This window comes from Perognathus longimembris, chromosome 2 (genome assembly GCF_023159225.1).
Source record: "Perognathus longimembris pacificus isolate PPM17 chromosome 2, ASM2315922v1, whole genome shotgun sequence".
Classification (NCBI taxonomy): Eukaryota; Metazoa; Chordata; class Mammalia; order Rodentia; family Heteromyidae; genus Perognathus; species Perognathus longimembris.
This window is the reverse complement of record NC_063162.1, coordinates 44523409-44538008: the sequence shown is the minus strand read 5'-3', so window position 1 is coordinate 44538008 and position 14600 is coordinate 44523409. Positions and strand designations below refer to the sequence as shown.

Sequence of the window (14600 nt, the reverse complement as noted above, 5' to 3'; positions counted from 1 at the left end):
CCCTGAGTTCAAGGTCCAGAACAGGCACGCGCGCGCACACACACACACACACACACACACACACACACACGTGGAAATGACCCATGTGGGCATGTTGAGAGGTGACCCTCCCTGATAGTAACTAAAGCAGTATTCCTGCCAATCCTTTACTGTTACCACAGCTATGGGATGGGGATTCAGGTGTGTATCACTTGATACCACAAATCTTTGCGCAGAATTTTCTGTGCCTGTAGTTGATTCCATGCCCACAAACCTAGACCCAACTGGCCATGTTTCATACTGTGTAGTAGCAGCCACACTAACTGGATGTAAAGGGCCAGTGGCCATTCAGAGCCACTCCTGGGAAACATGACATCCAACACAAAAGAAGGGAAGGGATCACTGAAAACTCCAAATCTGGAACCCAAGGCTGCTGCTGTAGGATCCTGGGAGGAAAACACTGCAGGCCTAAATGCACTACAGTGCTTGTCCTCAGTTTCCCACCAGATCCTATGTTTCCTTCTTTGTCCCCACATCCTAACATGACAAACTTTCCTTGACTAGGCTCCGGTGTGTTTCTCTGTTCCAGCAATCAAAGAATTAGAGGTGAAGATGTAACTTGCCCAGCAGAGGGCTGCCTTCACTCTCACGCGTGTCACCCACGGCCACCTGGGTGGCATGCAGACTGAGGCTCGGTGGAGAGGCCTGAGTCCCCACTTCTAAACGTGTTCCCAGATAGCTGGTGAGCAGAATCCTCATTTATAGATCCATCTTCTGTTTCTGGGGAGACACTGGAATGACCTTCCCAGGTCAGCCCTAAGAGGACCATTCTGGGGATCCATTTGGGAGGAGGAGAAGGAATCCTACTCACTTCTTATTAGCCCTAATCACGTACTTGGAAGAGGCCTTGTCACCCTTGCCTTGGAGTATGAGCCTGCATATCTACCCTGTGCCATGTCATGCGGCCAGGGCAAGGGAGGCAAATGTGAAGGACTGCAGGGTAGGCTGGGGATTTTGTCAGAAGGACAGGGGAAGAAAGTAGCCATTCTCATCTAGTAGGATTCTTCTAGAATACTGCTCTGCTGATGGGAAGCATAGGGAGGCTCCCCAAGAAGGTGAGATAGAGCTGAGTGGGAGCACAGGACAGCCAGCATCCAAGGACAGGAGCTGGGGAGCAGAGGGATGAGACAGCCTACAGGGCTATGGCAGCAATAGAGCTGACAGGTGGTCAGGGTAAATCCCTGAGGGCTTTAGAAAGCCACCAACCCTAAGGAGCTTGGGCTTTATTCCACAGGTGAGAGTGATTTTTAAGGAATGGGAAAGCCAAGATCTGGTTGAGATTTGGGGGAAATACCTCTGGCAACCAGCCAAGGGAGAGTTCAACTTTAACCACAGAAGGTTACTGGGCTGTTCCAATAGAAAGTGGAACAGCAGAGAATTCCTTCCTCCTCCACTCACATTCTTATCTGTAACTCCAGATGCCTCATCACAAGGAAACCAGGTGGGGTAATCCCTCTCAGGAGGTGACTCTGTCCTGGGAGGAAGGACTGACTATGTCCTGGGGGAGGGAAGCCTCTGTGGAGGCACATGAAGAGGACAAGGGTTACCAAAGGCCTGCAGGATCTTCATAGCCATTATTATGAAAACACCTCTCCAATAGGAAAGGTTTCAGTTGACCATGTATCTGTCTACTGCTGATGATCCTCAGAAGCTGGAGAGGGGGGGTCCCTTCTCCTGATCCACTGATCCACTGCCAAGACTGTGTTTCTGTTTTCCTCTTCCCTGGTACAGCTTCCCACCAAGATATGCTGTGACTCAATGCTCAGGTTCCTGGAGATTCAGTGGGCAGAGAGAGAGAGGCCTGGGGAGCCATGTCTGGGAATGGCCCATGTGAATCGGAATCATGCTCCGTCCTGGTGCAAACCCCTGGGCTCCTTAGGTGGCCCGGGATGACTTCCTCGAGACTCTAAGTCTCACCCAAAACCTACCAAGGAATAGTGACAGAGGCCAAGAAGTCAGCCAGCCTGGGGTAGGGCCAAAGAACTGTAATCTCCATTACTGTCATAATCTTGGGCTGGATGCTGCCCAGGCACTTGCTGTGTGACTGGCTGAGGAAGACACAACTTCTTTATTTAAAAAAGAGAGAGGGGCTGGGGATATGGCCTAGTGGCAAGAGTGCCTGCCTCGGATACACGAGGCCCTGGGTTCGATTCCCCAGCACCACATATACAGAAAACAGCCAGAAGCGGCGCTGTGGCTCAAGTGGCAGAGTGCTAGCCTTGAGTGGGAAGAAGCCAGGGACAGGGCTCAGGCCCTGAGTCCAAGGCCCAGGACTGGCCAAAAGAGAGAGAGAGAGAGAGAGAGAGAGAGAGAGAGAGAGAGAGAGAGAGAGAGAGAGACCAGGACAGTCTGTGTGGCTCCCTGGTGAAAGCTGGTACCCCAGAAAGGCTCAAATGGGGTCAGGTGAAGGGAGAAGTGGAAACTGCCAATGGCCCCTCCTTTCCTCTTCCTGTGCAGAGTATGGAAACAACAACCACGGGACCCACTTGCATATTAATAACATTGCCAGTGTTTTCTGCTTAATCTGTCTGGTACTTGTTCATTTCAGCAGAGCATAAGACAGGAGCCTTCAAGGATGGTGAAAGAAACCTTGGACCCTAGATTAATGACCTTTCAAGTTGGTGGGACATGCTGACCTTGCTCTTTAACCGATGGGGACAGGAGCACAGTAGTCCTGGGATTTACCAAGATCATCTGTTCACTAGGGACTCCTCAATGGGGACCAAACTAGAACAGAATGCCTGGAGCTGTGTCCTAAAGAAAGGAGGCACTGATTGTTTATACCTATAATCTTAGCTATTCAGGAGGCTGAGATCTAAGGATTGAGGTTTGAAACCAGCCTGGGCAGGTAAGTCCATAAGACTCTTATCTCCAATTAGCCATCAAAAACCTGGAAACAGAGTTGTGGCTCAAGTGATAGAGCACTAACCTTGAGCAGAAAAGGCTCAGGAACAGTACCCAGTACCCAAGCCCTGAGTTCAAGCCCAAGAAAAGAAAGAAAGCCCAAGAAAGAAAGCAAGAGAGGGGGAGGGGGAGGGAGGGGAGGAGGGGAGGAGGGGAGAAGGGGAGGAGGGGAGAAGGGGAGGAGGGAAGGAGGGCATATATCCTAGCTGAGGAGGAAGAAGATTCTAGAACTTGGCCTATCTCACTGCAAACCCTTCTGAAGCATCCTGCAGTCTCGAGACCCTCCAAGGCCACTTCCCCTTGCTTCTGAGCCACGCCCTGGGTGTATCTGGAGGAGAGGCTATAGCTCCGCAGGCCAGGAGGACTTAGTTCCCCACCACCCCACTCCCACCCCATGACTCACACACTTCGCCAGAATGGCCCTGGATGACCTGTGAAGGATCACAGTCCCCTGATGCACTCCTTTGGTACTGTCAGACACACAACTGAGACGTGAATCAGGATGCTCTCACCTTCCAGGGGACACACTCCAAGCTACCTCCTGCCAGTGAGGAAGCAAGGCCTTTCCCCTCACAGTGTCCTAGGGGCCCCTTAACCAACACAGCCAAGCTTCCATGACCCAAGCACTGCCACCAGAGGTGCCCCAAACTCAGCTAGTCCAATCCGAGTCCCTTCAGATGTCCTAAGCTTTGGTCCCAGCTCTTTCAGAAGATCCAAGGCTCTGAACCCTAAAATTGGGGTATTTCCTTGCTCAAGACTCCCATCTGCCCTGTAGTTTACCCCACAGTGCTCAATGAGGAATGCATAGAACAGTGAGTCCTTAGCATCTCATGACCACAGTAGGTGCGCAATAAATGCCACCTCTCCTCTTCCTACAGCTCTGCCCAGAGGCCAAGAATGGAGAACTCATAGATGTCCTCTAGAAAGTTCTAGCCTGTAGTGGGCAAAATGATGTTCCCATCCTCCACAGATGTCTAGGTCCTAATCCTGGACCCTATGAAAAGATGCCTGGCAAAGGGGAATGAAGGCTGCGTGCTGTAGCTAGACCCAAAACAATTCATCAGTTGACCTCGAGGTTGGAGAGTATCCTGGGCTGTATCAGTGGGCCTAATGTGGGAAAGAGAGAGAGTGGCAGGATGAGCAGAGATTTGGAGAGCTACAACTACTACCTTTGAGGATGGAACAGAACATAAGCAAAGGACTATGGGTGCTTCTAGAAGCTGGGAAACTAGACACAGAGTCCCATTAGAAACTCCGAAAGGAACACAGACTCATAGACACCTTGCTTTTTACTGTAGTGAAATCTGTTTCAAATTTCTGATCCCAGAACGATAAGGATAAATTTGTGTTGCATTAACCCATGGCATTTGTGACAATAGGCTATCAGAGTCTCTAGAGGGTAGGAAAACATACACTTAAGAATTGCCTGGGCTGGGGGCTGGGAATATGGCCTAGTGGCAAGAGTGCTTGCCTCCTACACGTGAGGCTCTTGGTTCGATTCCCCAGCACCACATATATGGAAAACGGCCAGAAGGGGCGCTGTGGCTCAGGTGGCAGAGTGCTAGCCTTGAGCAGGAAGAAGCCAGGGATGGTGCTCAGGCCCTGAGTCCAAGGCCCAGGACTGGCAAAAAAAAAAAAAAAAAAAAAAAAAGAATTGCCTGGGCTGGGCACTCGGGGCTCATGTCTGCAATCCTAAGTACTCAGGACCCTGAGATCTGAGATTTAAGGTTCAAAGCTAGCTTGGGTGAAAAAGTCCATGAGACTCTCCAATTAAACACTAAAAAGTTGGAAGTGTGGCTATAGCTCAAGTGGTAGAGCACCAGCCTTGAGCAAAAAAAGCTCAGGGATAGTATCTAGTCCCTGTGTTCAAGCCCATGACTGGCACCAAAAAAAGGGAAAAAATAATTCCTGGGATGACTATCAAGCTCAGGCAATGTAGAATGCAGGTACAAGTCCAGATGCCTGGACTGTCAGCTGATCCCAGATGGTATCCTTGAGCTCCAGGGCTCATGTTCAAGAGTTGAACACAGCAATAGAAATCCAGTACCGAGAGCAACTCTCCCATTTACAGCTGGAGAAAGCAAGGTTGAGCACTTGCCTGAGGTCACTAAGGAGTAACACAGCTGAACCTAGAACCCAGGTTTTTGGAATTTTTATTTACTATTGCTCCCTCTCGACATTCTTCTTTCCATGACTAACTACCTGTAGCCAAAAATGTAGACCTCCAGGGGTGACGTCACTTGTTCACTGACCGCACATCAGGGCCTAGTAGGCATCAGGAATGAGGAATCCTGGTGAATAAGGCCGTGGCCTCACAGGGCTGTGGACCTGGGGGAAACCCTCAGCCACAAGGGCTCTAACCAGCCCCTAACCAGCTTCACCCAGCTGGAGACACGGCCCAGACCTAGGCACTGCATGATCTCCAAGCCGTGCCTGGGAAGCTAACCTGATTGCCAGGGCAAGAAGGAGGGAGTAGAGTGCCTCATCTGTGGGCCCCAAGGACTTCAGTGAGGCTGAAGCAGAGAGAGGGGGGCAGGAGGGGCAATGTGGACAGAGATGCAGGGACATAAGAACAGATTGTCCCCGATGTGTGGGCCAAGGAGCCGGGGATCAGAGGCCTCCGGCAGCCCCAGCACCACTCACTCACCTGAGCCGTCAGGAATGGCCCTGACGAAGGTGGGCAGCATCTTCACAGAAGCTGTGGGGTTGGTGTCCTTCCCCAGGCCCTTCTCCATTTCTGCCTGGAACCGTGCCATGATGTCCAAAAGGGTCTCATCAGAAAGCCGCATGTGATACAGGAACCTGTCCACCTGGAAGAGACGCCAGGGCGACCAGGGAGGCTGCTGAGGTGTCTGCCCTCCAGGGCCGCCACGAGGCCGCACTGCTGGCTCTGTGGACAGCAGCCTCCTGATGTGAGGCTCCTTCCTGACCCCTCAGCAAGCCAGAGAGGAGGACAGAAAGGAAGGCAGTAAAGGGCACACTGATGGGACAGGAGGGTCTGGGGAAGAGAAGGATGCGGGGTTTCCAATTCTACTTCAGGGTCCTCTCTGCTGTACTATTGTCACTCCACTAGCTGTGTATTGATCTTAAATTCTTAAATACAAAAGATTTTTGGTTTGGAGGGGTTTTTTTGAAGACAGGTCTTACTCTGTAGCCCCAACATCCTCCTGAGTCCTGGGGTTTTAGGCATGTCTCACCATACTTAGTTTTGACATGCCATCACATTTAGTTTGTTGTTTGTTTGGGGGGCTTGGGGTTTTTGTTTGTTTTGGTGAAAGTTCTAGGGCTTCAATTCAGGATCTCATGATGTCACTTGTTCTTTTGCTCATGGATGGTGCTCTATCACTTGAACCGCACTTACACTTTCAGCTTTTTGCTAGTTAATTGGAAAATTTGGGCCCCAGGACTGGCAAAAAAAAAAAAAAAAAAGGAAAATTTGGGAATAAGTGTTTCACAGACTTTTCTGGATCTTCAGCTCTCAGCCTCTAGATTAGGTAGGATTACAAACCTAAACCGCCCATACTTGGCAACATGGAAGTTTTATTTCATTCACTAATGACCAAAAAAAAAAAAATACATGCAAATGGATCTTCCTTTGTCACTGGCTATGAGGAAGCTCAGAACTAAATTCCAGTTCCAACTGAAATCTTTAAAATCCTAGTTCTTTAAACATCCATTTTGGTTTAACTGAGGTTGCACAAATTAAGATGAAGTTTAATTTGCTTTTGCATGCATGTTTCAGACAAAGTTTTGCTATATATAATTTTAATGTATAGTCACCTTAGATTGCAAAAGAGCAGATGTCACTCAAGTAATTAGAAAGTTGGGGCCAAACAACCACTATCCTAACAGAAGGAAGTTATCAAAATCACTGCAGTTCACTATGGTTCCATGTTAAGGGAGGAATGGCAGAAAAGATTCTCACCATACTAATGTTAGCCAGTTGCTGCTGGCAGTCGGGGCTCATTGGGGTTCATTGGAATGGGTTTTCAACGGGACAAGCGAGGCCCTGTTGTGTGTTAGCTCTGTGTAGGGAATGAGTACCTTCCCCACCCATCCTCAAGGTCACCAGGGGGCTTGACTCCAGGCACCATCTTCAGGGGAATGCAGTTTACCTCATCAGCTCTCCATAACATCCCTTTGAAGGAGAGGTGAGGAATACAAGGCTCAGGGCCACTAAATAACACCATGACCACCATGGTTAAGTGGCAGAACTAGGACTACAATGCAGACTCTAAACCTTTCACTCCACAACCTGATTTTGACCCACTACTCTGTGTGGCAACCTCATCCACAGAGGCAAACTATACCCAAATCAAAGGGCTCACACCACCAATGTCTTCAGCTTTGGAGGAGAGGAGAATCCGTGCCAGTGAAATGGCCCCATGGTTCTGAGGACTTGGGGGCCCTGGAAAGAGGCCAGAACACCATTAAAGAGCCATCAACAACAACAACAACAAAAAAGGACAATTGAGCATTCAGCATCCTGGAGGAGATAGGATATAACCAGGCCATGCTTCGTTAGGGGCTTCCTGCCCAGACTGCATATGACTAATTGGTTGGCATAACCACACACAGTGATAAAAACTGAATGGAAGGGACGTGACCAGAGTAATTAGGATAGAGGAAGGGTGGAATGCCCTACGTGGGAACTAAACCTGATCCTTTATCATCATGCCAAAGTCCCCCATCAGCACCCCAGAACCCACTAATCATCTTTGTTCAGCCCCACCAGCACAAAGAGCTTCTCCAAGCATTGCAGGATGTCACCCACCTACATAAATCATGGTGGTTGAGTCTGCTATGTAAGAATCATGTAGTGCCTTCCGTTATTGTTGCTCTTGCAAGAAATTAAAGTTGTCAACGTTAACAGTTTCTTATGTATTCTTTGTGTCTTCTTTTTTTTTCTTTTTTTGGCCAGTCCTGGGCTTGGACTCCGGGCCTGAGCACTGTCCCTGGCTTCTTTTTGTTCAAGGCTAGCACTCTGCCACTTGAGCCACAGCGCCACTTCTGGCCATTTTCTGTATATGTGGTGCTGGGGAATCGAACCCAGGGCCTCATGTATATGAAGCAGGCATTCTTGCCACTAGGCCATATCCCCAGCCCCTCTTTGTGTCTTCTTAAGGGAAGGTAAAACATAATAAAAACTAATAGTAAATTATCTTTTCAATGCCAACAAGTGACTAGGACAAGTGTAAGCAGGGCCACGCATCTCACACTGAGGGGGAAGCTGAGTTGCAGGAAAGCAAGCCCTCTTCTGCAAGAATCACAAACGGAATGTAAGATGCAGCCTATGCAGGAGAGCCAACAAGCACCGAGGTGCTGAAAGCACCCAAGTGTTTAGAAGGAGCAAGTTAGAAGAAACTGAAAACTCAGACCTACTTAATTACAGAATGCAGGTGCTGAAAAGGGACCTTAGAGGTCAGTCCAAAGGTCTCATAATGAATTGAGTCATAAAAGAGGTTCCACTCTTTGACCTACTGATTTCATTTCTGGAATCTAACCTCAGGAAATATTTGAAATACAGAGAACGATAAGCATATGCCAATGTTAATAAGGTAATTTTTTTCATTGAGAGAACTTGGTCTTTATTATGAATCAAAACTATAAAAATTAGTCAGGTGCTGGTAGCTAGTAATCCTAACTACTCAGGAGGATGAGCTCTAAGGACTGAAGTTCAAAGCCAGGCAAGGCAAGGAAGTCTGAAAGTGGTAGAAAAAGTGAGGGAAACTTCTAAGGGATAGAGCCCAGGCCCTGAGGTCCAGCCCCATAACCAGCACACACATGTGCACATGTGTGCATACACATCAGTGAAAATTTTGAACCTGAATGTTCTCTCTTTATATAGAGTAATATTTTAATTGTTCAAAAGAATGTTTCTGGGGGCTGGGATATAGCCTAGTGGCAAGAGTGCCTGCCTCGGATACACGAGGCCCTAGGTTCGATTCCCCAGCACCACATATACAGAAAACGGCCAGAAGTGGCGCTGTGGCTCAAGTGGCGGAGTGCTATGCTAGCCTTGAGCGGGAAGAAGCCAGGGACAGTGCTCAGGCCCTGAGTCCAAGGCCCAGGACTGGCCAAAAAAAAAAAAAAAAAGAATGTTTCTGGAGCTGGGAATATGGCCTAGTGATAAAGTGCTTGCCCCGTATACATGAAGCCCTGGGTTCGATTTCTCAACACCACATATATAGAAAAAGCCAGAAGTGGTGCTGTGGCTCAAGTGGTAGAGTGCTAGCCTTGAGCAAAAAGAAGCCAGGAACAGTGCTCAGGCCCTGAGTCCAAGCCCCAGAACTAGCAAAAAAAAAAAAAAAAAAAATGCTTCTGCTAGTATCCAAATGCCCTACAAGTCAGAAAATGTTGTATGAATTATAATACATACACACTTAAGTGAATATTAGGAAGACATAAAAATGGTAATTATGAAGATGAGGGAGACATGTATACAAGTGGTCAGTATATTATAATATAATATAATTCTGATAATAAGTGAGGGGAAGGAGATTCAGAAGTACATGAGAGTGCATTATCAATAAATTGCAAAAACCAAAAAGACTGAAAGAATGGTGTTGGGGGCTGAGAATGTGGCTTAGTGGTAGAGTGCTTGCTTGCATGCATGAAGCCCTGGGTTCCATTCCTCAGCACCACATAAACAGAAAAACCCGGACGTGGCACTGTGGCTCAGGTGGTAGAGTGTTGGCATTGAGGGAAAAGAAGCCAGGGACAGTGCTCAGGCCCTGAGTCCAAGCCCCAGGACTGGAAAAAAAAAAAAAAAACAGTCTTGGGAGCACAACAGCATAGTGTTAGTGATTGGAGAAAATTTGATTAAACATCTGCTTCCCACTTTCTGTAATGTTGACTTACTACACTGTAAAACACACACAGAAAGCCAACCAGGCCCACTCTGACGGATGGCTAATCTGCAGGTCAGTGACCAGGCTTGGCCCAGTGTTACCAATAGGTCAAATAATGTCAATATATTGAATTGAAAAGAAGCAGTCAGAGTGTTTTCTTTCTTTCGTCGCAATGTTAGTGTGGAGAGATTGTAGCACACAGTCCTAGGATCTAACTGGAACCCTCACAGGTAAGTGTGGCCTAGCATCTTGACACATCCCATGGCAGGAAGTACACAGTCAGGTGCTGGCCACCTGACCCCTGAAGGGGGAACATGCTGTGCCTTTGACCAGGTGTGTTCGTGCTCATGGAGGAATGTTCTCAGAAGCTGTGACTCAGACCAGCCGCCGTAAACCAGCCTCCTCCAGTCCCCCAGACACCTGGTGGGCCTTTGCTTAGGGTGCTCCCTACTTCCTGTTTCCCACAGGGAGGGAAGGTCAACTCAAGGTTTGACAAAGTCTGACCTTCTTCTAGAAGGATCTGAGGCACGTGAGTGGAACATACTTCTGGGCTAATAGACAAACAGGTCCCACCTTATCCTGGTGGAATGAAAGGGCAACCACCACACAGGCAACAAAGAAACTGACTTTGCTGAACCAAAGCTCTTTCAGGCTACCAAAGATTCTGGCACACGCAGATTACATCTTTCCTAGGCACATAGTGAATTCTACAGGACATTTTTGCCTCCTTAGCCAGTAGAAGACTCATGAATCAATGACTAAAATTTACAGTCTGTGTGTGTGTGTGCGCGCGTGCGCGCAAGCCTCAGGACCTGGGCACTGTCCAAGTTGTTGGGAGTTTTTCTTGGCCCCAGGCTAGCACTCTACCACATGAGCCACAGTTCCACTTCTAGATTTTTAGTGGTTAATTGGAGATAAGAGTCTTACAGATTTTACTGTCAAGGCTGCTTTCAAACCTGGATCATTAGATTTTAGCCTCCTGAGTAGCTAGAATGACAAGTGTGAGCCACAGGTGCTAGGCTGGTTTATATTTTTAAGTGTGCTGCATAGTGAATAGAATGAATGAGTGGGAGTTTACCCATGAGGCACACGAGGGCCTGAAACCTAGTAAGGCATGCTCTTTCTTCCAAAGAAGGCTAGAAGAGATATCCACTGGTTTAAGTTTAATCTCTACCACTTGAGCCACAGTGCTACTTCCAGCTTTTTCTGTTTATGTGGTGCTGAGGATTGGCACCCAGGGCTTAATGCATGCAAGGCAAGCACTCTACCGCTAAGCCACATTCCCAGCCCACTACAATTTTTTTTTCTAAACTGGTTTCTGAAGCAAAGTGACAAAATAAATCATCCCAATTGGCAAACAGCATGTGATAATAATAAGTATTTCAATGATTACATATTAATACTCATATCTCCATTCAAACCCCAGTACCACCAAAAACAAAACAAAGGCAAAGCCCTCACATCCCAGCCAGGCACAGTGGTATACCCCTGTAATCCTGGCTACTCAGAAGGCTGAGGCAGGAGGATTATTCGGACATAATAGCTCAAGGCCAGCATAGTTCATACAGAGAGAGTGCCCTATTTCAAGCAAACAATAATCAAACTAAATGTCACATTGCTGTTAGTGCCTGTGTTTTATATGCTTTTAAATATATAAATCGTTAAGTCTGGCTCAAAGGTTCATAAAAATTCTTTACAAATGACTCTTCTATTTGCTTTGCCCCCTTCCCCCAAATTCCTGAATGGAACACGAGGTTCTTCGATCTTTCTGAAGCCTTTCTTCATCTTGCTCCACATCTGATATCACTGGAAGTTCTCACTGAGACTCAAGTACTACAAAGCCCAGAGGTGAGTGAGCTTTGCTTCCTCTTCCTCCTGAGCCCTCAGTATCTTTCCTAATAAGATGTCTTAAATTTGTCCAGTGTTGGGTTTCTGACCCTAGCCCTCTTGCACACGCCCAGCAAGCTCTCTGCCACCAAGTCCCTCCCCAAGCCTCTCCATCCTTTCTGGTGCTGTCAGGAAAGCATTTGGTTCTGTCAGTGGGGAAGGGTCTAGACATGTCTCCGAGTCGGCGTGTTTATTACCTTTTTGATCTGATCTTCTTTCAGCTTGGTGAAGTAAAACGCCAGCAAGTGGACTGCAAACATCTTCCCCAAGTTCTGTTTCTCCTGAGATGGGCAGAGAGTTCTGTGAAATTTGCTCGTCCGTGTCCGGAGCTCTGCACACTGCCTGTTCAGGCTGGGAGATAAACGTTGTAGACTAAATACTTTTCGCCTGCCTGGTTCAATGATTAAACTTCACTGGTCTCTGGTCCCTCCCTCTGCCACACTTAATTGTCTAACAGGCGATTGCAGTAGTAGCTGAGAGGCTGGTGGGTGGGGAGGTGGGGAATTGATGGGTTGCTTGACGATTTGAGAGTTGGGTGCCACAAAATCTTCTTGCTAAGCAACGTTTTCAGGCTAGTGCACCACCAAGCCCACTCAGCCGTGGAAAATCTCCTGAGAAGTTGGGCACAGAACAAAGCCAACTTTCAACCTGCCCTGCAAATCTCTAGTGGCCAGCTTTCCTCTATTTACTCTTTTTTTTCTCCTCTATCCAATAAAATAACTCCATGACTCCTTGGCCCTTTGAAACTCTCGGGTGCAAGAACTCATGGAGGCAAAGCCTTTCATTTGTGACCGAGGTTAGCTGACAACCCATAGTTAATGGAAAGCAATCAATAAAGGGTTGTCTATTGACAAAGCTACACAACCCCTTATTTCACATTTCAGAAAAAGAAAAGTATAAAAATGAATGGATACCACTAGGACTCACTAGGAAGCTGCCAGAGAGAAAACTTGGAATATATTGTTGGAGAGAGAGTCTTTGCCACTGTGATCTTTGGTTCATGTGCTTATCTCACTCGTCATCCTTGATGGGAGAAAGAGCCAACTTGTGGGAAGGATAAACTTTGCCCTTTTCCCACAGTCCCCAGCTGCCTATAGAAATCAATAGGAACTGTGTTAGCAACAGCTAACATGGATGGAGTACTTAGTAGACCCATTTTATAGATGAAAAAATTGAGGTCTAGAAAAGTTAAGTGTCTTACTCAAAATCCTAAAGCTAGCTGAGTGCCGTTGATTTCACACCTGTAATCCTAGCTACTTAGGAGGCTGAGATCTGAGGATCGCAGTTCAAAGCCAGCCCAGGCAGTAAAGTCTGTGAGACACTTATGTCCAATTAACCACCAGAAAACTGGAAGTGGTGCTGTGGCTCAAGTGGTAGAGCACTAGCCTTGAGCACAAAGAAACTCAGAGGAAAAAAATCCTAAAGTTTGTGAATGCTTCAACCAGGAATCAGAGTGTGATTCTAGAGTCTAGTTCTTTTTTTCTTTTCTTTTCTTTTTTTTCTTTTTTCTTTTTTTCTTTTTTTTTTTTTTTTGCCAGTTCTGGGGCTTGAACTCAGGGCCTGGGCACTGTCCCTAAGCTTCTTTTGCCCAAGGCTAGCATTCTACCACTTGAGCCACAGCCCTACTTCTGGCTTGTTTCTATTTATGTGGTACTGAGAAATTAAAGCCAGGGCTTCATGCATGCAAACAAGCACTCTACCACTAAGCCACATTCCCAGCCCTGGTTCTTAATTCATACATAACCCTGGCTTGCAAACTCTTCTTTTTCCATGCAGTGCTCCACTGACAAATATCAACACCCTTCTGTCTGCCTATTGTTAAGAGTTTCAGCTATTTGGGAAACTAAATGCAGGCCTATCACATCACTTCAACAGAGTCTTCCTTGCAGGTGAAAGGGTTTTCCTGAAAAATAAATTCCCAGCTCTAATGTTCCAATTATTGATCAAATTCTGGATGCCAGTGGTTTATGCCTGTAATCCTAGCCACTGAGGAGTCTGAGATCTGAAAAGCTGAGATCTTACCAATCTGAGAAGAAAAGTAGTCTTGTCTCGAATTAAACTAGTAAAATGCTAGAGGTAGAGGTGTGTCTTACACAGTAGAGTGCTAGTCTTGAGCAAAAAAGACAAGACAGTGAGAGGTCCTGGGTTCAACCCTCAATACCGGCGCGTGTGCGCATGCGCGTGCGTGTACACACACACACACACACACACACACACACACACACAGAGTCTTGTCTTGGTCAGCTTAACAGCCTCAGCTTTGTCTGCTTTTCTGCTGCACAGTCTTATTAACCAAAACAATGAATGATTTGCCTGCACAAGCCAAGAGCTGCTTCACCAAAGCCACTGCGAGTCAGCCTCAAGCCTGAAATGCTGGGAGTTCAGGGGGGGAGTGGAGGAAACTGCTTAAAATGAGCCAAGATCCAAGTACCAGCCTTCAGGATAGAAAATCCCGATCCTCTCAGTCGGTTTAACCCCTCAACCTATGGCGTTAACTCCTTTACTTATTTCTCACGCAAACAAAGGCTAACCTTTGCTTCTCAAAACCTTTCAGTTCCCTGCAGGACAGAACTGTGGTTCTGAGATAGGAAGAGGTGCTCTTCCCCACACTGGCCAGGGTAATATCCCAGCCTAAGAATGCTGATGTCACCTGCCTTTGATCTACCTCTGCAGTGCACAAGGCACTGACTGGGGTTGATAAACTCCACATGGGAATAAGAAGTGACAATAGTCCCTAGGTGAAAGGAAACCAAGTCATAACCAAAGTTCTGTGGCATCTCAGGGTTGCCTGTGTGAGTCAGACAGGCAGCCTTTGGCATTTTTTTTTTTTTTTTGCCAGTCCTGGGGCTTGAACTCAGGGCCTGAGCACTGCCTCTGGCTTCTTTTGCTCAAGGCCAGTACCCTACCACTTGAGCCATA

General features: G+C 47.3%; 1 protein-coding gene across 1 annotated transcript in view; it reads right to left on the bottom strand.

Moving 5' to 3' along the window:
* Positions 1-12022, bottom strand: part of Hkdc1 (hexokinase domain containing 1) — a 45248-nt gene extending 33226 nt beyond the window's left edge. The window contains exons 1-2 of the mRNA XM_048338913.1: positions 11879-12022; positions 5591-5753 (exon numbers count right to left, since the gene is read on the bottom strand). Of these exons, the coding sequence (XP_048194870.1) occupies positions 5591-5753; positions 11879-11941 (226 nt within the window). The 5' untranslated portion in view covers positions 11942-12022. The remainder of the gene's footprint in view (positions 1-5590; positions 5754-11878) is intronic.
* Between the last annotated feature and the right edge of the window lie 2578 nt (positions 12023-14600).